Raw genomic sequence first — 24,628 nt, 5'->3', positions numbered from 1 at the left:
AACAATACTATCCAGAAATCCAAAAACACATCACCACAATTTAAGAAATAAAAAATAACTCCCACATCAGAAGACAAGGACAGCTACAGTAACAGTGTGATTGCAGATTTCATTATAAATCTGTGACCCTGTTCCATAAGAACCTGACTTCTTACTGATTAGATATTTCGCAGACATTTACTCAAGAATAACCTCTTTAGTTGCTTTTTAAAACTTTATGTACTTGTTGCTTGAGTAATAAAGTAACTATTCCAATGAGAAATGGCTCAATACATCACGGTTTTTTATTGCACTGTTTCTAAGTTGAGGTATCCTGTTGTAGTATCAGATATCCTCAAGCCTCTAAAAGTTATTCAAATAAAACAAAATGAGTTCTCTGCAAGGTTAGTCGATTAATCGATTATTCCATCGACAAAAGAGTAATCAGCAACTATTCTGATAACTGACTAATTGTAATTGACATTTTGAAAAAATAAGCTTCAGCTTCTCAAATGTATTGATTTTTTGCTTTTTTGTTGCATTTATTGCTATTAGTCTGACAAAACCAGACATCTGAAGGTGTAACTTTGGACTGTGGGGAAGTTTAATGGATATTTTTCAATATTTTCTGACGTTTTATGGATAAAATGATTAACCGATGGATCAAGACAACCAGTCTTCAAGCAGTTAATTGGTAACTTAACTGGTAGAGAGCGCAACATGTGAGGAGGGGTCCCAAGCAGACTTTGCTTTATTTTAAGGGGTCACAGGCAAAAATGCTGTGAACTATTATTTTAAAACTCGCGTGAAAAATATTGAACTCTTCCTTTAACTTTCCTACGAATCTGAACCCAACTTCAGCGTCGTTACAGTACGCGAACTTTAGCCATCAAATAACGATTTTATGTCGTCATTAATACAGTTTCACGGTATCCCCCACGAATAATACACCTTTTAACAAATATAATAATACGTGAATTAGGTTTTATTGTTAATATTTGTACTTTTGAGTGAATCTCTTCCTGCGGCGGTGACCCGGATGCGATATTTTCTTTCCTAGGATGGCGATGTCATGACCCGCCCTACTCTGCCTCTGATTGGCTTACCCCAATGTTGGTACTACTACTTCTAACCAATTCCAATCCTCATGCTTAAACCTAACCAATCCAACCAACGAAGGAAGCGAGTACTAGCCAATCATAAGCACAGTAGGGCGGGTCATGACTTCGCCATCCTAGGGAAAAGAAAATTGGCGACCCGGATGCTAACCGGGCGGACACGCCGCACCACCGCTTCTGTCGTGTAACCGACATGCAACTGATTTCTGGAGGCTTCGCAGCGGCTCCGTGATGATTTAACGACAGAGAGAGAGGGGAGAGAAAACACCCGATGAATTGAGGCTTAACTAAGGTGAGGTTTTCGGAAAGTGTCGTTTCTTTTTTACGTTAAATAAAAAACGGTTAGCGGAGTTTGTCACCGTGAGATTTTCACAGCGATGATGTGATTGAAGGAAGCAAGTAACCGTTACAGAGACGAACTAAACAAGGATAAAAAAGCGCCATTAAATGCCTTTTACTCTCTGTAGACTCTCTGTATCGCTGTTAAAGAAAGATTTCCCGGTTTTATAACGTGTACCAGTGTCAGGATGATCCAGCAGGCGAGCTCTGAGGCTAGTCGGCTAACGCTAGCTGCAGTTAGCCGCAGTCAGCTATTCTGCTGGCGGAGCGAAGTTGTTAGCTCGCTGGGTCAACTTTCTGAGGAGTGGCCCGGCCAGCAGCTCGCATCTTCAGCCTCAAAAAACAGCTCGTTTATTGTAGACATCCAACCCCTAAAATGACCCGTGTACCTGTTTAATTAGTGGTGTTTAATTAACAACGCGACATCGTGGCCAAAATTGTTGACGCTGTGTTGCATCATGTGAGCTGTCAGGTTGTATTGTTCATCCTCTGTAAATACAGTCTGTGCTGGAAAGTAACTGAGTACATTTACTCAAGTACTGCACTTAAGTACAATATTGAAGTACTTGTACTCAGTAGGTGATTTGTTCATTTCTAACAGGGGTGATGGCCCAGTGTGACTGCAGGATTATCATACAGGCCCAGCCACATATTTTATATTATAGTTGGTAATTTAATTTAGATTTTATAGGACTGCTTTTACGCTGAATACATATTTTGTGTAGGCCTAGTCTTTTGCTGGATGTGGACATTAAGTGCTTTAATAAAGCATATTATTCATAGCACACCGTAGTCTTATAAACTTTACCTGTAATTATGTAACTGTAATCTAATTGGTTAATGTTCTCAGTCACATGACCTGCTCCACTCCCAGGTGACATCAAACATCAATAGTATAAACTATATATGTAGTCATGTCTCCCCTAAAATATTTAGTTAGAGAGGTGGCTTAGTCTGGGGTGTATATTCAGCAGCACAAACGCTACTGAATGATTATAGAAATATTATAAGAAAATTATAGGAATACTACAGGCAGCAGTGTGTCTATGATCCTCTCGCTCTTCCACGACTACACGTTGCTACTTGTCACTTTACAATAATGTGTATAAATATAGAATTGAGCATTTATAGTATACACAGTGCATTCAGACCAAACTCCTTCCGTTTAAGAATTGTGGAGGCCATCGTGCTCTTGGGAACCTTCAATGCAGCAGACTTTTTTTTTTTCTAGCCTTCCCCAGATCTTTGCCTCAACACAATCCTGTCTCTGAGCTCTGCAGGCAGTTCCTTCCACCTCATGGTTTGGTTTCTGCTCTGATATACATTGTCAGCTGTGAGACCTTATATAGACCGTTGTGCGCCTTTCCAGATCATGTCCAATCAATTGAATTTATGTTCACAGCTATATAGTTAACTTCATACACTCTGCTCGCCAGCCTCACTGTCTCACACACACACACACACACACTCTCTCTCTCTCTCTCTCTCTCTCTCTCTCTCTCTCTCTCTCTTTCTCTTTCAACCCCCTCAGCGATAGCACTGGTTAGGAAAAACCGTTGATCGTCCCTTCAATCGCCGATATACGATCCGATCACCAATCAGCACCAGCCCTGTATTGAGTGTAGATTGATGATGGAACATAACAAAAAAGTGAAAAATGTGAAGGGTTTAGAGTACTTTCTGAATGCACTGTAGTTTAGAGATTATTATAAATCCAAGACGAAACTGACAGATGGGCGGGACTGAAGGAAAAAGGCGCAATTACAAATCCTTCTGCTACTTCAGCACCACAGACAGCGCCATGGATTTATCAATACACAGCTCAGTCAGGCTGCTGATATTTCAGAGTCGGGGTCATAGGTTCTAACTTAAACAAACCTCAGTGAGATAAAGGATCAATGAGTCAGGCAGACCAGGCTAACCCCTGCACTCTCTCTGCTACTAGTGGGTTGAGAGGGGGGAGGCATTTTGGTAATTTTGCTAACAAGGGGGACCCCCCTTCATCCCCGTCAAATCACCTACTGTTTGTACTTTACTTGAGTATTTCCATGTGATGCTACTTTCTACATTTCAGAGGGAAATATTGTACTTTCTACTCCACTACATTTATTTGACAGCTTTAGTTACTTTTCAGATGAAGATTTGACACAATGGATAATATAACAAGCTTTTAAAATACAACACATTGTTAAAGATGAAACCAGTGGTTTCCAACCTTTTTTGGCTTTTGACGTCTTACAAAAAGCAGTGTGTAGTCGGGGTCACATTTCACATGTCTATGAGTTGTTAACAGCTCCACCAAATAGTGACTTTTCCCTAATGTAGTGGAAGTATAAAGTAGCAACAAAAGGAAATAATCAAGTAAAGTACAAGTACCTCAAAACTGTACTTACTTGGTTACTTTCCGCCACTGCTGATGCATAAAGATTAATAATGTACTTAATATTTAGCTAATATATCAGTTACAATGGTGGATTTATTGCTCAACAAGTTCTTCTTATAATACTTTAAGAAAATGTAGTTTTACTTTTACTCAAGTAGGATTTTAGATACAGGACTTTTACCTATAATGGAGTATCTTTACATTGAGGAATTACTCCTTCTACTTTCTTCCACCACAGTTGAAAGTGTTTCCTCACGTTTTCCTTCCTTCATGCTTTGATTTTCCAGATGAAAGGAATCTGCCTGACAGCAGCAGAGAGGAGTGAACCTGCCTTGGAGGAAAGCTAACCCACGAATGGCCTGCCAGTCTGTCGCTGCAATCATGGACGAGCAGGCCCTGCTGGGGCTCAACCCGAACGCCGACGCCGGCTACAGGCAGAGGGTAAGAAGCTCCGAGTTTCAGAACATTTCACCCACAAATGTTATTTATTATGGAAGAAGTGAAAGCAGCTTTAATAGATATTTGTATGTAATGCGTTGGTTGTGGCTCGTAGTGATGAACCTACAGAGAATTATCAGAGACTCTGCAGCTCCTCTCGGCTTTACGGAGCTTTATAGTGAGTTTCAGCTCATTGTTTATCTGTCCGGCTGCAACTTTACTGTTCTGGTTCACTCTCAGCGTTCCCATAGCCTCGTTTTCACACGTACACTACCTGCTCAGCACCGAACAGACACAGTTAGCTGTAGACTAGCTGGTGAACATATAGTGGAACATCGGAAAACGAAAACACGTCGGCAGTTTTTATACATTGAGGAGGACGTAGAGGCGCTGGGGGTTTTTTGTCAGTAGAAACAAGACAAACAGAGTCGACACAGGTGGATCAGTTGAAATCTGACTTCCTGCTGACATCATCACCAGTAAATAGGTCAGTTACACAATCAAAACACCAACTAAATCAGCCACACAGGCACTAAACACACACACATCCCACCTCCATATTTCAGTTTTTATTCATGTCGGCTCCTTGGATGAAATTATTCATATCCATATCTATTATTTTCATAATTTATATATTGAAATATCTTGATAATCCAGTGAATGGTGTGGCATACAGTGTGTTGGAGTGCCTCCTTTTCTGTTCATTCAATCCAGAATCGATATTCCCAAAGATTCTCACCCTTATCTGAGACATTTAAACAAGCTAATATTTCTATTAAAATGACTAAAACGATTATTTAATCAAAAATAAACTAATTTATTATCTGTTGACTAATCGTTGCAGCTCTAGAGAATACTCTTTTTACTTCATATCACTTTTTTCCCAACTCAGCTGTGTCACCACTCCTGCGTCAAATGCCAGATATCATGAAAGTATTGTGTCTTGTCATGTGTGTCTTCAGGCCATGGCATACTTTGAGCAGCTGAAGGAGTCTCAGGATGCCTGGGAGGTGTGTGCAGAGGCCCTCGCTAAAGGGATTTACAAGTGAGTTTCAGCTCAAACTAAACCACCTGCCCAGATAACAAGTTAGCTTCTTTTTTTTTTTTATGGATCGTGTTTCAGGTGTGTTTAAACATATTTTATTGTTTCAGTGACGACCATGTGAAGTTCTTCTGCTTCCAAGTTTTGGAACATCAGATCAAGTTCAGGTGAGGAGGATGAACCCAGTGCGGTATCTTCTCTGTAGGAACGATTGTTTTATCCGACTGAACTGACAGGTGTACTGTTGGTTGTGTTGCAGACACGCTGGTCTGAGTGGCGCTCAACAGCAGCTCATCAGAGAGACTCTGATGAAGTGGCTCCAGTGTCAGGTACAGCATTTCATCATATGTCGCAGAAAACATGTAAAACACAAGTATTGTCCTTTTTAAATCATCTTTATCAGCTGAGAAACACTCTGGAGGTTAACTGAGCAACTTTGACACAACGATACACCATAAACACACATGAAAATAAAGTCATATATAACCTGTGGAGGTTGGGGGTGGGGGGGTTGTTATTAATAAGGGGTTTTAGACAAGAGGAGACGTCTGCAGATAAAAATCTCCTGAATGATGAACACTGAAGTAATCCCAACCAGGAGAAGCTGCTTGTTTAACAATGAAGACAACAACTCCCATGATCCCTTGCTACTTCACAACGTCATCAATGGAGGCTCAAAATTAAAAGGAAATCTCAAAAAATTCAGTTGCATTTTAGTGGGTTAAACTATTAAAGGGTTAAAAAAATCCAAAAACTAAATAATGGGCTAAATTAAAGAAGAAATTAGATAAGAACGATGAATTATGAGTTTTAACTGAGACTGTTGATGTTTTCTTCCGTCTGTGCAGCTGATAAATGCTCAGCCTGAGAAGCCCTTCATCAGGAACAAAGCAGCTCAAGTGTTTGCCCTGACCTTCGTCATGGAGTACCTCACTCTGTGGCCCAAGTTCTTCTTCGACATCCTGTCTCTGGTGGGTCTGAACCCTCACGGCGTGGATGTCTACCTGAGGACGCTCATGGCCATCGACGCCGAGGTGGTGGACCGAGACATCCTGCACGCACCCGAGGCAAGATCACGCTTTCTAATGACGGGGGTCCCATCAGCAGAGTTAAAATAAAGCTGGAAATGTGTGATTATCAGCAGACGTTGGGGGATTATTGCATGTTTATGCTTCCTTCCCTCAGAATTAAAATCTGATGTATGTGTGAAGTGAGTTTGTACTTTTAGCTGACGGACTCATCTTCTGGTTTCCTTCCTCACTTCAGGAGACGCGCAGGAACACTTTAATCAAAGACACCATGCGGGAGCAGTGCATCCCAAACCTGGTGGAGTCCTGGTTCCAGATCCTGCAGACGTACCAGCAGTCCCACCCAGAGCTCACCTGTCAGTGTCTGGAGGTGGTGGGAGCCTACGTGTCCTGGATCGACCTCAACCTCATCGCCAACGACCGGTCAGTCTCTCGCTCTTCACAAACACACAAAAGAGAGACTTTAAAGCCCCTGGAAAGGCAAATCCATGATTTGCTATTAATCATGTAATTTGGGATCTAATGTGCATATAGTAAACACCTAAAAACTATGAGAACATAGCCTTTGACATAGTCTATGTAATTCTTTAGAAAGTTTCTCTCCCTTCCCTTGTTACTGGGTTGCAGTTAGGCGGGGCTAAACTAGGGAATTTATTACGTAATAAATACCTGCGCAATCATATTTAGGAGAAAGATGATTGACGTGGCTCTCCAGCAAAGCTGACTTTACAACACTTACTCTCATCTCCCTCATGATAAAACAATGCAGTGCACTTTTCTTTGCTTTTAGCTAGAATGAGAATTCAAATTAGCCTGATATGGTTTGAAAGTTACTGTGTTAAGCTAACTAGCAGACTTGGGTACACCATCCAAATCTGTATTAATCACTGAGTGGATAAGTAGCTCAAAAGTGTAGCATAGCAATGCTAATGCTAACCGTTTCATGTAAGTGAATGAAAGATGCTAAAACACTTAGCTTCTTAGTCTGGGAGGTATAGTTCAATAAAAACAGATATGTGTGGTCTACTCTAGTCTGCTAGTTAGCCGATGAGTCAAGATAACTAGTAGACCACTGGGGTAGTTGATAATAAGCTCAAAAGTTTTGAATAGAAAAGCTAATGCTAACCGTTTCATGTAAGTGAATGGAAGATGCTAAAACGATTAGCATCATACTCCAGGAGGTATAGTTCAATAAAAACACAGTTTCAGATGGTCTAACCTAGTTTGTTAGTTAGTGGATTAGTCAAACTTTCGACCAAGTAGGGTCCATTCGATAGATTTGGTAGCTACTAGCAAACGTTCAAGCTATGCTAACCATTTCATGTATGTGAATAGAGGATGCTAAAATGATTAGCATCATACTCTGGGAGGTATAGTTAAATAAAAACACAGATTTGGCTGGTCTAACCTGTTTTGCTAGTTAGTTGATTAGTCAAGTTTTTAACCAAGTAGGGTCCATTTGATAGATTTGGTATTTTATTCCATATCAGCAAAACGTTTTAGTGAATGAATAGAAAATAAAACAGTACTTGAGCTGAAAGTGAGCTGTCAATCAAACGTGATCTGGACACGCCCACACAGTCCTGAAAAATGCTTTGAGCAGCCAAATGAGCTGTTTGAGCTCAGTTTTCTAATAGTTATGAATGTTTATTTTCATTCAGATTGTTGTGGATGCTTAATGAGACACTCAACTTTGATATCATATATGCATTTTTTTATAATTTCAAGCCATGTTTCCAGAGGCTTTAACAAACAGAACCAGCCAGAGAAAAGAGCAGTTTTCTGATGTATCACACGCTTCACGGTTTCAGGTTTGTGAACCTGCTGCTGAGTCAGATGTCGGTGGAGGAGCTCAGAGAGGAGGCCTGCGACTGCCTGTTTGAAATCGTCAACAAAGGAATGGACCCCGTCGATAAAACCAAGCTGGTGGAGTCTCTGTGCCAAGTGCTGCAGTCCGCTGGATTCTTCAACGTGGATCAGGTGAGAGTCCACCTGCCAGAGCTCTGCTTCGGGTTTTAACGATCTGCAGTGACGTGAGAGGTTCATTTTGGAGCAATGAACATGTCTGGTGACATAAGCAGAGTTTCCATGACGATAAAAAGCTGTAAAAAGTCATTCTTAAAGGAAAATTCTGGTTTATCGCAACTTCCGTCCATCATTTCATCAGTTAGCGCTGTAGACAAGACAGTCGAGTTCAGGTCTAAGCAGCTCTGAGTCACTGAGGTAAGACAAGGAAGCAGACAGTCCAAACATGACCTTTAATATTAACCATAATTATTCATCCAAACCCTGAAATAGCTGAAAAAAATGTAAAATAGTTGAGATGCATGTTTTCACTATGTAACTGGTAGCACTCTACTTTAATCCTCCCATATTTAGCATTTATTTAACATTCATGAGCATCATATAACCAGTTAATAAAAGGTTTATAACTCGCTGTAATGCAGCTGTTAGCAGATATAAGTGTTTACTGTAATTCCTCCTGTGGACACCCAGATGTGTTTGCTGCTGTATGAACAGATAATGACTATATAGTAAAACGCAGCTGTAATAATATAAGATTTCTTCACAGGACAAGTTATAACTGTCCATATATCTGCTTATAACTACATGATAGTGTGTTTTAAACATCATTTAATTGCTAATATGGATACCTGTCCTTTTTGTGTGTGATTGTTAAAATCCAGTTAGTACATGTTGCATATTTTTAGTTTTGATTGGTAGTAAAGAAGCAGACAGGAAACGAAGGGCAGAGAGAGGTTTAGATTTTTAATTAGTAATAAATTCCATCAGAGGGTATTAAAATGTCTTAGAAAGTGTGTGAAGAGAAAACAGTCGATGGTGGTTGGTTTGGTCTTTGCAGTTCAGTGCAGATATGAGAGAAAAGAGGACCAGGTTTACTTCAGAGCCACATGTTTATATTCACACCCAGAGGCTTTTCCTGCTTCCTGGATGGCAGAAGTTTTTATTTCTCTCTTCCTGTCTCGTCAGGAGGAGGACGTGGACTTCCTGGCCAAGTTCTCGCGGCTGGTGAACGGGATGGGACAGAGTCTGGTGCTGAGCTGGACCAAGCTGGCCAAGTCCGGCAACGTGAAGGAGGCGGCCGAGACGCTGCAGGCCATGGAGGCCAAAGTGCCGCTGCTGCTGCAGCTGCTGGTGCACGAGGACGACGACATCTCCGCCAACATCGTCGGCTTCTGCTACGAATACCTGCACGTCCTCAAACAGGTGAGTCCTGAAGCGTCAACTGGACCAATGTAGGGCTGCAAATAATGATTATAATAATGATTATTTTCATGCTCAATTAATCTACCGAATATTGTCACGGTTAATCAATTAATTGTTTAATCTGTATAAGATGATGTCTTCAGATGTCTTATTATGTCCGAAAAACAGCTGAAAACCCAAAAATATTCAAGTTACAAGTATATAAAACACAGAAAAGCAACTAATTTTTGCATTTCAGAAGCTGTTGCCAGCAAGCGTTTGGTATTTTTATTTTAAAATGACTAAAACCAGTTATCAATGATCAGAATAGCTACCAATAAAGGTTTGGGTCGATCGGCTAATCGACGCGGCTCTAGACGAGTCAGGAGGAATTAAAAGCTTCTTCTTGGTGGGAAGTCCTGGAATATAGTTGTCAGGAAATATTGATTGTAGAGCTTCTACGATTCATTCATCTTAATCAATTAATCAATAGATATTCAGTTGAGAAGCCTTATTGATAACGGAGCCAACTATTATATTAATATTTTCTAATATTCTCTAATTTCAGCCACTCAGTTGTGAGAGTTTGCTTTCTTAGCCTTATATGATGTTAAACTAAATATCTTCAGTTGCAATTACAAGAACCATTTAGTAGCTTTTCTGGAGCTTTCAGTCATATCGCACAATCATATAAATATTATGTTATAAGTATTAGAAATAAATATGTTGAAGTTTTGGACATAAAAGCAATTAAATAACTTTGGTCTTTCTGGTATTTTAGACCATTTAAATAATAAATAATTGCCTTAATCACTTTATAGGAATTTAGTAGAATATATAAAATTACTTTGACATGTTGCATTTGTTAGTGATTTTTTTTACATATTGGAAATGGTGTAAAATTTGTGCCGCTACTCAAATGAATGTTGTGAGTTTTCTGTGAGTTGAATTTGAACTTGTTGTTTTAGTTTAGGAAACACTTTTACGATATGTATTTTGTTTTTTGTAGCTTCCTCAGCTGACAGACCAGCAGAAAACAAACATAGAGGTGAGTGTTTGATTGCGATGACGCTGTTAGTTGTAGCTTTATATTTTCAAGATAAAATATTAACACTTTGCATTTTCACTGCAGGCAATCATGCTCGCCGTCATGAAGAAACTGACATACGACGACGAGTACAACTTTGAAAACGAGGTATTTTTTCATTATTCGGTGCTGACTTTTAGCCGTTAGACACGGTGAACGTTAAACAGTAACGCACCTTCTGGTTTCGTCGGTCAGGGTGAGGACGAGGCGATGTTCGTGGAGTACAGGAAGCAGCTGAAGATGCTGTTGGACCGTCTGGCTCAGGTGTCTCCAGAGCTGCTGCTGGAGGCCGTACGCCGAGTCTTCACCAACACCATGCAGTAAGAGCCTGAATTTACTTATGTAGAGAGAAAAAAAAAACGATTTGTGACAGTGCCACCAACTGTTGGATCACCAGATTTGAACAATGTAATCCTGAGATAAAGTAAAAAGGTGTTAGAGCACCATTCATGTAGAGTCCGTCCAGCTTTTGTGGATTGCATTAATAAATTACTGTTGGCTTCTCACTTGCAAAGCTTTTATTGCTCTTACAGTAACGTAGCTGGTTCACTGTCTCTCCTCTGCTCCGCTGTGTTGCACACACACGGGAGGCCGAGCCCCGCCCTCGCTGAAACACACAGAGCAGAGGAAATGACACAATAGAGGGGTTACTCATAGTATTTACCTAATTTATGTGCACTCGCTTCATTTCAGAGAGTCTCTACTGCGTTTTATTGTCATTTATGGTCATGCTGCTTCTCTCCTCTGCTCTGTGATGCGACACAGCGGAGCAGAGGAGAGACAGTGAACCAGGCGAAGCACTCAAGTTGACAACTACACTTGTTATGTTACTGTAAATACAATAAAAGCTTTGCAAGTAAAAAGCCAAGAAGAGTCATTTAATCCATGCGACAGATGGACAGACGATGGGGGGGGTATAATATGTATCCAGTGTTTTCCCTATATTCATTTTGAATATGAGCACCGCTGCTAAAATTTCAGACGATCATTAATGTCAACGTGCTACTGATGATTTTCACTCGGCAGAAACGTGACGTGAGCGCGAGCGGAGCAGACGAAAAGTTTAGCAGTAAGTTGTCGATCTGGCAGTAAATGTAGAGTACAGACTACAGATTGTCAGTTAATAAATGCTGCAGCTCCTCGAGACAAAGAAAATACTCATCTATCGAAGGGGGTTAGCCCCGACGTTAGCAACAACGCGTTAGCTTAACTTGACCAGGCTCACTTAAGGTGGACTGACTTTTAAAGTGGACCGGCAATTCTCATTTTAGTGTCAATGTCAGCCGCTGAGAACAGAGAAATGTCTGGTGAGTCTCTTTCTTGAGTCCTCCCTCCCTCCCTCCCTCCCTCGCCGCCGCCACCGCCGCTCCAAGGCAGTCAACCTATGGGAAACACTGGTATCATTATCAGGATATGAGCCCTAATCATGCACATTTCACATTAACACCATTATTAACTAAAAGAAGCTAAAACACACAGTAACACCTTATTTTAAGTCTCTATATTTGACATTTAGAAACAGCATATAAACAGTTAATACACTATAACGATATAAGTGTTTATTAATGTGTTAGTCAACAACTATAACTCCTCCTGTGCTGCTGTATAAACAGATAATGAATGTAATAATGTAAATTGTCGTCATATTATAGTTGTAATTAATGACAAATTCTGTACATATGTTCATATATCTGCTCATAACTACATTATATTTAATATATATTTACTGAATGTTAATATAATGCTTATGGATGTTAAATAGGAGGACTTCAGGTAAAGTGTTACCAAATAAATAAATAATAACAGTAACAATCACACCAATGAAAATCTGCATGGAGGTCTGAACCAGCAGGCGTCAGTAGTCGAGTCTACAGGTTTTTACTCCAGTCAAACAATAAATAAGTTTATCTTGTATTTGTGTTTTGTTTTGTTTTTTTTCAGGAACTGGCAGACGGCTCCGTTCATGGAGGTGGAGGTGGCCATCAGGCTGCTGTACATGCTGGGCGAGGCCCTGCCGGCGTCTCACGGCGCTCATTTCTCTGGAGACACGGCGAAGACGAGCGCTCTGCAGGACATGATGAGGACGGTCAGTCACATGATTCCACTCTGATATGTATAGTTCAGTTATCTGCTCGCACGTCGCTCGTAGATCGACGGTACGGACACCTGAACGTTACTTTATTTCCATCCTCAGCTGGTGTCCTGCAGCGTCAGCAGCTACCAGCACAGCTCGGTGTCTCTGGAGTTCTTTGAAACGGTTGTTCGATACGATAAATTCTTCATCGTGGAGCCTCAGCACATTCCAAATGTTTTGGTGAGTAACTTTTTTTTTTTTTTTGCAGATTATAAGAAAATCTACACTCTGAAATACATTTTTAGATAACTCCTGTGTGACTGAAGATGTGTTAAAATGTGTTGCGTTCACTGTCAGATGGCATTTCTGGACCAAAGAGGACTGAGACACAACAGCCCAAAGGTCCGCAGCAGAGTGGCCTACCTCTTCTCCAGATTCATCAAGACTCTGCAGTGAGTCCACTAGAGTACATTACAGTCCTGCACTAAACTCAGACGTGTTTATTCAACTTAATGATATTTTAATGAGTCTTGAGATAATAACTTCAGAGCAAAGATATTAACTTTGTGTCACATTTTAATTTGAATAAAATATGTTGGCACAAGATTGTATCTAGATGTCCTGATAACATTATAACTTGAATAAAATGACACAAGATAATAACTTGTTATATTGATAATAAGATATTGATCTTGTGCAAACTAAATTAGAACTTGATATCTTTGTAAACACGATGACAAATAGGACGTCCTGTGTGATAAACATGATGTTCTTTGTGTTGTGAGTTGTTGTTGTTGACGCTCTTGTTTTTGACAGTAAACACATGAATGCCTTCACTGAGGACATCCTGACCAGGATCCAGGACCTGCTGGAACTCACTCCTCCTGTAAGGATCAATATCTGATCAATCACTCATATCGTTCTTATACCCAGAAACTCTCAGCTGCCCAAAGTTAACTGTTGACCCAGATTTTTGCAATTAAAGAAATGTGACATTAAAATCAAGATTAATTCCAGTAGAAAACAATACAATCTGTTTTGAATTGTCGTCTCTCCAGGAAAACGGCTTCCCGGCTCTCCTGACCAGCGACGACCAGCTCTTCATGTTCGAGGCGGCAGGCGTGCTGATAGTGAACGGCGAGAGTCCCGCGGAGAGGAAACAGGCGCTGATGAGGAGCCTTCTGACGCCGCTGATCGACGCCTTCCGCCTGCTGCTCGCCAAACTGCCGCAGGAGACGGAGGAGGAGAGACAGGCCGCCCTCGCCGACTGTCTGAGCCACGCCGTCGGCTTCGCCAGGTGAGGATCCAGACGGGAGGTTTCGGGAACAGCGACACAAGACGTTCAGACATGTTACTTAAAAGCTTCAGAAACAAGTAAAGCTGCAAGCAGCGTCGGTCGGGACCTCGCACTCATTTTGCTTTTTAAAAATGAGGGATATTTATAACAAGTGTGGTGTGCTTTTATTTTGAAAGATTGATTGACAGGATGAGAATTTTCTGCAGGGTGAGACATGTCTGTCTTGCTCACACCTGTGTGTAAAACAAATTAATTTCCTAATTTTCATCAAGTCTAAAATTTGGTGAGTTTTTGAGCATGTTTAGGGGGTCAAATTAAGGGTTTAAGTGGCGTAATAATAAAGAAACAAACACACGAAAAACAACAGGGTAAAACAATAGGTTTTGGGCTCAGTCCCTAAAAAATAATAATTTGATAGAAGTATAACACAAATGATCAGAGATTCAATCATTTCTTCTTCTCTGCAGTCGGACCAGCAAAGCTTTCAGCAACAAGCAGACGGTGAAGCAGTGCGGCTGTACGGAGGTCTACAGAGACTGTCTGCAGACCTTCCTGCCTGCGCTGAGCTGCCCCGTCCAGCGGGGGGTGCTGCGCAGCTCCGTGCGCTCCTTCCTGCACCGGATGATCATCTGCATGGAGGAAGAGGTGCTGCCCTTCATCCCCGCAGCCTCCGAACACATGCTGAAGGACTGCGAGGCCAAAGACCTGCAGGAGTTCATCCCGCTCATCAGCCAGATCACCGCCAAGTTCAAGGTACGCTGAGAAAATCTGACACCTATCGTTTTCAAACTGATATTAATCAATTAATAATAATCAATAATAATGAACTTTACTTATGCAGCACTTCAGAACAAAGTCACAACGTTCTTTACATGGTTGACAACATTTAGACAATTAAAATAAAACTATATATGAGAGAAAAGGTGACAAAAGATCATAGAATAAATAAATATATATGACAGATACATCTTGGAAATAAAAGCTGATTAATGAATTAATTAATGCTATTAATAAAGATCAGAGTAGATTTTAAACCAGCTGTAAGACGTCGTCATAAACGACCACAGTGAGGTAACTCTTCTCTCTTGTTGCCACGGCAGCGGCAGGTGTCTCCATTCCTGCAGCAGGTCTTCATGCCGCTCGTGGCCGCCATCTTCGAGGTGTTGGCGCGGCCGGCGGAGGACAACGACCAGGCGGCCGCCCTGGAGAAACAGATGCTGAGGAGGAGCTACTTCAGCTTCATCCAGACCATCACAGGAAGTGGCATGAACGAGGTGATGGCCAATCAGGGTGAGCGGAGAGCAGAGGCGGGTCTTAAAGGGGAAACATCAGAGTGACGTTTACAAGTCTGTTCAGACTCCGTTCGTCTCCCTGCATCTCTGACATTTTGAGTTAAATAAATACACACTGATGACTGAGCGTGATGCTAGTCCATGCCGGCGTCAAGATGTTGTTGTCATAGAAACAAGACCCATGTGCAGCGCTTCATCCCAGCACTTTTCTGCCAGCCTTAATTGTTTTTTTTTTTCCTTGCGTTCAGGAGCGGAGAACATCGAGCGAGTTGTTTTCACCATCATCCAGGGAGCCGTGGACTTCCCCGATCCCATCGCTCAGAAAACCTGCTTCATCATCCTCTCCAAACTCGTGGAACTGTGGGGTCAGAAAATCTAGAAAAACATGAAACTTACTTTTTTTTGTTGTTGTTGTTTTTGTTTTTGTTTTTTTTCTGTTTCTGATGACGTTCTGATCAAACCCGCAGGAGGTAAAGACGGCATGGTGGGTTTCCCCGACTTCATCTACAAACACATCGTCCCCGCATGTTTCCTGGCTCCTCTCAAACCGACCTTTGACCTCTCAGATGCTCAGACAGTCCTGGTGAGTTTCTGTGTGCCGGCGTCCGACCTAGAAACACGCGGCTTTATCAGCTTCACAGCATTCAGTATGAACGTTGTTTGTTTTTCCAGACGCTGTCAGAGTGTGCCGTCACGCTGAAAATGATTCATCTCAAAAGGGTAAAAACAGTTTTACTAATTCACTAACTTTCTATTCTTTAAGTTTTAAAAACTGTATTTTAACACATGGATGAATTTTCTCCTTTTTAGGGGCTGGAGTTTATTCAGTTCTTACAGCAGGAGTATCTGCCCTCACTTCAGGTGTCGCCAGAAATCTCTCAGGTAAGTCGGTCAGTTCTGCAGGAAAAAGGGGAGATGCTACCCAGTTGCTTTATGGGAAATGTAGGATCCTGAAAGTCAGCATATCCTGATTTCAGATGTGAATCTATCGGCTAAATTCTAAAACAGTTTTTTTTTAGCGAGAACGACATGCGTCCATTGTCGTCGTGTTTCTTCTTCTTCTTCTTCTTCCAATGAAAAGCTGCACTGCTGTCACCATCTGTTCTGTCAGCGTTGTAACAGCGTTTCTTCAAAGCTCAGTTTTCCCTGTAGACATGACAACATCAAGCGTTTTCACATTTACAAACTCTGGAGGAGGTTTTTGGAAAAGCTTCATTTCTGGGGCAGAAAAAGGGCTTACCCCTAAATTCCACCGGGCGCGTGTGCGCCGCGTTCCAGCTCAGACGCGGCTGCTGGAGCTGATCGCGGCCGCTCTAGTCAATGTATCCGATTCCACCAGGCGCACCGCGGCGCGTTTCAGAAGCGTCTCCCCGCTCCGCTGCACTAAAGATAGGCGCCTCGTCTATTTTTTACGGAGGCCGCGTCAAGCAGCACAGAGCAGATGGAGCTGGGCAGGAAGTCAGACACAGAAACAGCATTGAGCATCCGGTCGATTTTCAAAATAAAACACCCCGTGCAGACTCCTGGTCATATATCAACAATAAACGCAATTAAAACCGATGATTAAAGAAACCATTAACTACGTAGCCTAATTAACCATAGCAGAAGCACAAAAATCAAGGAAAATGACCAAATCAACGAAAGCTGAGCAAGTTAACACAATTGGACAGTTTAGTTGCCCTGCTACTGCAGTAATTACGGTAGCCTTAAGGGACTTTATCAGCTTTGACTAGGCTGCTGTAATTACTGTAGTAGGAGTGCAACTGACTTTAAACGGCGGAAGGCTTCCCCGCAGTGAAGACGCTCCGCTTCTGACGCGCTCCGGGTGGAATAGGGCGCCGTGCAGAGGACGGAGCAAAACCGCATCGGAGCCGGAACGCGGCGAACACGCGCCCGGTGGAATCCCGGTGTTAGTGTGGACGAGGTCTTCAGGGGTATCATCATCATCATCACTGCCTGCTGTGCTGAGTGTGCTGCTTCCTTGAGCCTAGATGCCAAATATCAACACACTCACACAACGTACATATTCTACTCTGACGGACAACTCGCTCTCTGTGAATTCATCTTTAAATTTAATATTTTACATAAAATAAATCCGTAGTTTCGGTTCTTATCGCCCCCTCCGCTCAAAAAACAACAACAAATATTTTTCTACTTCTTCACTTTGCTTCTGTGCAGAGTTTGTTTTCACATTCATCTGCTGAAGAAGGAAACTTTTAACACGTATATACGAGCATGATTCATGACATCACAACCAGCTTTGAGCCAATCGTGGTCCAGTATGCGACCTTACACAAGTGTGATGTGGAAACTTGAAGCCTCCAGTGAACAAACACTGAGACTGAACTTTACAGTGAAGGAGGAAACATCTGGTGTCCAGCAGGAAAACTTTAGACATCAACAATATTTACAGATTCAGAGATTCTGGTTTTTTACATGAAGGAGGAAATGATGGTTTAAGAATTAAAGTATTATTATTGAAAGCAGAGTATTTCTTTTAAGTCTTAAAACATTAAATATTACCTTTATTCAGGTGTTTTTCACCCAGTTTTCATGTGTTTTTCTTTCTAACAGGAGCTGTGTCAAGTCATCCAGCAGCCAGACATCAAAGTCCTGAAAACTTACATTAAGGTTTGAGTTGTTTTTTTTTATTATAATCGATGAGATTGGCTGGTTGTCAGTTTATTTGATCAGTTGATGGATCACCTGACGATTCTCCTTCACTCCTCTCCGTGCAGGCGTTCTTCCAGCGAGCAAAGCTGTAGGGAATAAAACTGGAAGTTCACTGGGACTGAAAGGACATTTCACAGGAAGTGGTCGGTCGTACACGCCACTTACAACGACAACAAAAAAATGGAACTTAGCATAGGAGCTGCTTTTGCACTTAAAAAGTAAATGCATAACAAAGCCCAGTCTGTCTAAGTCGGGTAAATGGACAGAAGGTCGGTGGACGGATAAATCCCTCCTGACTGCCGACGAGACGAGCTGTCCACGTGGACTCAGAGACAGAAAGAAGCTCGACTGCTGATCAGAAACAGGGAGAACTTTCTACGGAGTCGTGTGGAAAGGGCTTTTTAGAAGTAAACAGATCTGTGGGAGAGAGGACACTACCTGTCTGGAAAACATTTGGTAATTATCCTTCAACGATCCGAACACTTCCCTGTTAGGATTTGTGAAATGATAGCTTTACTCTAGTCAGACCTCGACGTTAGAAACCACATTTCAGAACATGCTAGATTTGATTTTTTTCAGATGTCATTTGCTGCCACAGATTTTGGACAAAAAAAATAAGGGCTGAATTGTATTATTTTTATTTAAATGTGGCATTGATTTTTTCTTTTTCTATGTGTTGAGGATTGGATGGTTGATTTTTAAGTTTGAAGTGAAACATTAAGTGCTTACAGCCCGGCTCGATGTGCATTTGCCTTCAAGGTTTTTCGGACTTTTATTTTCCTCAATTCTCAATTCAGAAGCAAATATTATCTGTATTATCTCAACAGCTCTTTTTATTTGTTACATAATTGGATGTAGATACTCAGTTCAGAGCAACATCATTCCCCTGTGGTGTTTTTTGTGATAAAAAAAATTTAAGAAACAATCCTCATGGAATATTTCTGTTTCCTGGAAAAATAACTGATGCTTTGGGCTGTCTTAATTTCTTCTTCTTTTTTTTTTTTAAATAGATGTTTGGCATTTTTTTGCCTTTATTGATAGAGAGGAGTCAGACAGGAAACATGGGGAGAGAGAGACGTGTATGACATGCAACAGAGGTCACTGGCTGGAATCGAACCAGCAACATGGCGTGCACAGTAATCATTAGGCTACCGGAGCACTCCCGGGATGTCTTAATTTCAGATGGAAATGAATATAAAATGGAGGAACAAAGTGTAAATAAGAGAGTAAGATGTTAAAAAATGTAAATAAAGTTCCTAGGTTTAGTTTTTTTTTAATCTTCATTACCATCTGGAATCTATGGAAGACCATTTCTGTCATAAAAACGAATTAAAAGAACGAAAAGTTAAGACTAATAAAAATAAAAATACTCTCAAAAGTCAAAAGTTTGACTTGCTAATCATTTTGACTCAGTATTTATGACTTAGTATTGCATAAGTTCGACTTGATAAACTTACAAATTTCATAATTTCATAAAGTCAAGATTTTTTACAAGTTTCAATTGTTTCGTAATTTTGAACCAATAACTAACGAGTTTTTGTCATTAATATTGTTTAAATCATATTTTGACTCACTGTCACATAATTTTGATCTGGAAAATCTTGCAATTAAAGTTGCATTTGTAAAATTGTGACAAACTATCTCATGTGATCTCATAAATCTCATAATTCTGACTAAAAAGTCATAATTCTCAGTTAACTTCTATCATAATGGTGACATAAGTATGTTAGTTTATAATAATCTTAAAGATCATTTTAAATTATCATCTCATACTTTTGACTTTGTAAAAATGTAAATTCTACAAGTATGACATAATGAGTCAAATATTTGGCTTTCAGCATTTCGACCCTCCAAAAAGACCATGATTTGACATAAAAGTCATCATTTTAAGTTTTCATATTTCTGATTTAGTATCTCATAATTTTCCATTTTAAATCTCATAATTGTGACTTAAAATTGACATAATTTTGATTTGATATCATAAGTTTGGCTTACTTGGGCTATTTTTATTTTTGTCATTCCTTACTTTTAATCTTTTTTTTCTTTTTATGGCAGGATTGAGCTTCTGTATCAAACGCATAACTCATTCATAGGAATCATTCATGTACAGCTCATGTAAAAAATATGAATTTGCCCGTGTACAAAAGCAGCTCGGTGAATTTTATATTTGTGACAATTCAGGATGATCGACAAATTGATTATGCAACGCTTAACCGCGAGCAATACTGTGAAGGAGCTGTAAAACAGTTAAAAACTGTCCTAACGAAACCAATCAGTGCGAGACGATGAGATCCAACTGTGACAACTGACTGTAACGACATTTCTGCTGATGTAAAAAAGGCGAATCCACTTTTCAAACTGCTGTCGACTCTGTACTGATGCTTCTGTTCTTTAAAACTTTGGATATTGTGATTCCCCAGTTTGTGCTGTTTAACTGTACATGTCGGTCACAGAAATACCCCCCCACCACCCCACCCCCCCGTCATGTTCTGTTTCATCTGTTAAAATCAGTTTGTGATGTTCAGTGCAGTCCTTGTAATTTGACTTCTTACTGTAGCTCCAATACATTTTCCCTGAAACGCTGCCTTTTGAAAACCTCCAGAGAAAAGTGCCTGAAAGTGTTAAGTGTTCATACAGGCATATAAATAAAGCTAGTTTAAGATTAAATCTGGTGGTGTTCTATATTTTTCTTGTCAACACATCCCATAAAAGTCCAAAAACCAACGTGTTAGTTCACTTCTGACTTCCCTACGCACTGTGGCTCTCAGCTCCAAGCCCGTTCGTACTGAAGATGCCAATATTATCTTAACCTTAAAAACTGATCATAAACATATAGTTTCATTTATTTAAAAAAGGCCTCAGTAATTCCCTGAAACATAGGCCATTGTGGTTTTGAGCAAATGTTACTGAAGCAGGAGAAAATAGTGAATTTATGGGACTCACATTTGCATTTAAATAATACCCTTTTAGTAGTATAAGCTCGTTGTTGGCTTTGTTTTTTTGTGGGATTTGTTGACAAGAAGAAAAATAGAGAAAATCACCAGTCTCATCCTTTAATTAATAATAATAAACCATTTCATAAACTGAAACGTGAGGATTGAATTGGTTCTGTGTGCCTCCTCTACAATGAGTCAGCACCAATTTAAATTGACTTCAAAATCTGCCATTATTTTGATCCTTGAAATTTTTTTTTTTTACACGTACGCTAATTCAGTCTTAACTAGCTAATTTAACAATATCGCACCAAAACCTCTATCATCAGTCTATTTATGCAAATAGTCTCAAAATTTAGAGAAATTCTTGTTAGTCATCCGATGTTTCCGATGGATGTCAGGTAAATCTGTGTCCCCAGTACAGAGTTTGATCAAGGCTGTATTCAGCCTAGCTTAGCACAAAGACTGGAAGCAGGGGGAAACTGCTAGCCAAGCTAAAAAGTGACTTCTAACTCCAGCTAAAACCAGAATCTCTCCTTTTTACATCTGTTCAAAAAACTAAGATAAAAAGTAAATCGGACAAACTTGAAGTTGTCGGAAGGATTTTTTTAAGGAGTTAGGCTAGCAGTTTCCCTCTGCATCCAGTCTTTGTGCTAAGCTAGGCTAACCACGTCCTGATACAGTGGCAGTTAGCTTCAAACTACCATAACAGCTAGTTACAAACAGCTAGCATAATGTTGGACATGCTAACTGTTTGTAGCTACCACAACATCAACTAGCTATGGACACCTAGTGATTATGCTAGCCAGCTACGGGCTACACAAGCTAGCATTTTCCCCCTGCTTTCAGCCCTCATATTAAGCTAAGCTAAACATATCGTGGACCTAAATCTCTGTACTTAATGTTTAATAGGTTGTAAGAAGGTGTATTTTCCTGACTTTTATCACAGCATGCAGTTGTTGGTCGACAAATAGCTCCACTTCTAACTGCTCCTAAAACCACAATGTCTCATTTTTACATTCCTCTTTCTACACCTGTATGTAAAATGGACAACTTTAGAGTTGTTGGAAGGTGTATTTTTTGCACTTCTAATGGGCTAGCAGTTTCTCTCTGCTTCCAGTCTTTGTGTTATGCTAAGCACACAAAACTGATATCCATCTTCTCGTCTATGAATATTAAGACAACAAATGAGAGGATTTCTTGCAAATTTTCAGACTGGACTTTTAAAACTTTGTTTTGTTATTTGTGGAAAAATAAATACCTGAGCTCAGGAATACAAGGTACGTTGCTAAAAGCTGCTTCTAGCTAGGATTATGTGTTTTAAGGTGCTTTCTGTTTTTGAAGGAATGGTTTCACATTTTGGGAAAAAGTCTTAATTCATTCTGAGAGTGAGATGTTCAGATGGATATCAGTCTCCGTTTTGTTTAATAAAGAGCTGGAATCAGGATGGGGATAGCCTAGCTTAGCATAAAGACTGGAAAGAGTGGGAAAAGACTTGCCTGGATCTCTCCAGAGTTAAAAAATACACCTACTAAAACCTCTAAAGCTAACTTCACATATCTCATTTTTTAAATCTGAAATGTAAAAACCACAACCTTTGGACAGAGCCAAGATAGACAGTGTTTCAGTTTTGCCAGTTATGACTCTGTAAACATGCATATCTGTTACAATGCTAAAACACAGTTTGCTCTGACAGGATCTGCACTTAATTCACGTTATTAACGTCAACAAACCCAAGTCTGTACAACCTGAATGATAGATATCCCCTCACCTACACCTGAAGTGATTCTAACGTGATTGTATCCCTCATTGTACCGTCATAGTATTCACACCAACACTAGAAGTCAACGCTGCCACTGAATGCTTGTTTTCAGTAAACCCAAAAATACAGAATTGGCTGTCTTTAAAGAAATGTGGCAGATCAAAATCACCACTTAAAGATGCTTATTGACGAATTTTCAGGTTGTTTCAGCCTGTTTTTTTTATTTTCTTTCCTTCGTCATCTTCAGCAGACCGAGGGGAGAATTGGTGGTTTGCTCTTATCTAAGAAATACTTGCCAAATTAATTCATTTGTTCATTGATGGTGAAATGTGTTGAGATCTTGATTTATTTTTTGATATGGTGATGAACCTTCTGTTAGAACATCTGTTAGAACCAATAAAGTGTTTACTAATCAAGAGGTAGCATTCACTCTGCGTCATTTATTAACAGCCAAGCAGAGAAAAGTTTATACAGCCTTGCAGTTCGTTAAAGATTTTAGGGGGGAAAACACTTGTATAAGAGCAGATGTTAAGAAAACTGAAAGTGAACAAGTGATTCAGCATGAAGGTGCAACAGCAAAAATATTACTGTAAATTCACAAATACAAATAGTATCGAAAGTTTGTATTTAAGGGTGCAGTGTGAAGGATTTAGGTTGTAGATCGCAACCAACAGAATCCTCCAACGCCTCTTATTTTCAGGTGATTATACACCAATTAAAACCTACTTATATTCCATTTCCGCCAAGTCCTTTCCACTACATGCCATTAAATTCTACACACTGCACCTTTAACTCAACTGCCGAGGAAAAACTGTAATATCAGACCGGCCTTTATTTTTTATTTTCCCTGTTTTATTTTTAAGTATATTTGATCATGATTTGGCGAGAAGCCTTTCTGACCTTCCTCCATGGTTGTTGTTTAAATTAAATTTAAATTAATAATGTCCATGTCATCATGAGTCATATAATCTCACCACTTTGCTGAAAACATTTTGTTTAAACAGAAATACAGTTTTCATTTACGTATTATTTCCAATCTTCTACTTTGCAGTTTTTCTGATCACTGTTAAGCTGTTAATGTAACACTTCCTGTAAATATTTCATATTAAAAGTCAATCTGAAAGGAAGTAAACAGCAACAACAATAAAAGGTACAATATGGCATTAAGATTTTCCACAAACCGAAGAGATGTAGGCTGAAGCTACAACTTACTGCCGTCTCCCCTTTTATACGAACACAAGGGAACAGTTGTGCAGGAAGCGTACGCTGTTTTTATCATAGTCAATGAAACCAAAGTAGAACAGTAAAATAATTAGTGAATAAAAACAGTATTTCGGTTCAAAAGAGAAACACAAATACAGTTCTCACCAACCAACTATTTTTAGTCACGTCTACTTTGCCGGCTTTTTGTTTAGTGTTAAGATTCGGTCACATAACATTTCTGTTCTACAAAAATTCTCCACTCTTTGCCCCAAAAAAGGATACTGAGAGTGGCTTAAGACTGTAGAAGAAGGGAAGGAAGAACAGATTTGAAATAGTGAGTTTCATTGACAGTAGCTTAAAACTGTGGGGAAAAAAACAGCAAAGTAGTACAGATTTTAATAATTTAGTGCATGAAAATAGTATTTCTGTTAAAAAAAAAAAAGAAACATGAATACTGTTCTCACTCACTAATTATTTTTCAGCATTTTCTACTTTGCCATTTTTTTGTTCGGTTAGAAGCTTTTGTCAATGAAACTCCACATTTCCTGCGCAGATGTTTCACATTAAAAGCTTACTAGTCTTACTGTGAAACATCTGCACAGGAAATGTGGAGTTTCATTGGACAAAAAAAAAAAAAAAAAGAAGCAGAGAGGCTCAAGATTTTCTAATGTTTACAGACTTGTGGCATTTTTCAAAAAAATTAAAATGTTTTAGTTTATTTTTCCATTTTAATGGAGTTTCAAGTTTTGGAGTTTAGAAATGTTTAGTCTCAT

The 24,628-nt window shown here is 39.9% G+C and overlaps 1 protein-coding gene across 1 annotated transcript; it reads left to right on the top strand.

The window, feature by feature from the left end:
• Window positions 1-1,229: 1,229 nt before the first annotated feature.
• Window positions 1,230-18,882, top strand: xpot (exportin, tRNA (nuclear export receptor for tRNAs)). The gene is made up of 25 exons (XM_067582155.1): window positions 1,230-1,389; window positions 4,107-4,260; window positions 5,220-5,302; window positions 5,410-5,466; window positions 5,559-5,628; window positions 6,148-6,366; window positions 6,566-6,750; window positions 8,139-8,307; window positions 9,319-9,555; window positions 10,544-10,582; window positions 10,667-10,729; window positions 10,817-10,941; window positions 12,563-12,707; window positions 12,816-12,935; window positions 13,053-13,147; window positions 13,512-13,581; window positions 13,754-13,992; window positions 14,460-14,745; window positions 15,093-15,282; window positions 15,533-15,649; window positions 15,752-15,867; window positions 15,957-16,004; window positions 16,095-16,166; window positions 17,859-17,915; window positions 18,023-18,882. The coding sequence occupies exons 2-25, from the start codon at window positions 4,174-4,176 to the stop codon at window positions 18,047-18,049; spliced, it is 2,916 nt and encodes a 971-aa protein (XP_067438256.1). The 5' UTR covers window positions 1,230-1,389; window positions 4,107-4,173; the 3' UTR covers window positions 18,050-18,882.
• The last annotated feature ends 5,746 nt before the right edge of the window (window positions 18,883-24,628 follow it).

The sequence above is a fragment of the Thunnus thynnus genome, chromosome 23, assembly GCF_963924715.1.
Source record: "Thunnus thynnus chromosome 23, fThuThy2.1, whole genome shotgun sequence".
In the NCBI taxonomy this organism is placed as follows: Eukaryota; Metazoa; Chordata; class Actinopteri; order Scombriformes; family Scombridae; genus Thunnus; species Thunnus thynnus.
Note: the sequence above shows the minus strand (reverse complement) of the source record. Positions and strands in the feature narration are given on the sequence as shown.

Bases quoted from the DNA above. Each gene is read 5' to 3' on its own strand.
- xpot (XM_067582155.1), top strand. From the start codon at position 4,174: ATGGCCTGCCAGTCTGTCGCTGCAATCATGGACGAGCAGGCCCTGCTG. The intron at 5,467-5,558 runs GTGAGGAGGATG...GTTGTGTTGCAG, and splicing joins GAACATCAGATCAAGTTCAG to ACACGCTGGTCTGAGTGGCG. The intron at 16,167-17,858 runs GTAAGTCGGTCA...TCTTTCTAACAG, and splicing joins TGTCGCCAGAAATCTCTCAG to GAGCTGTGTCAAGTCATCCA.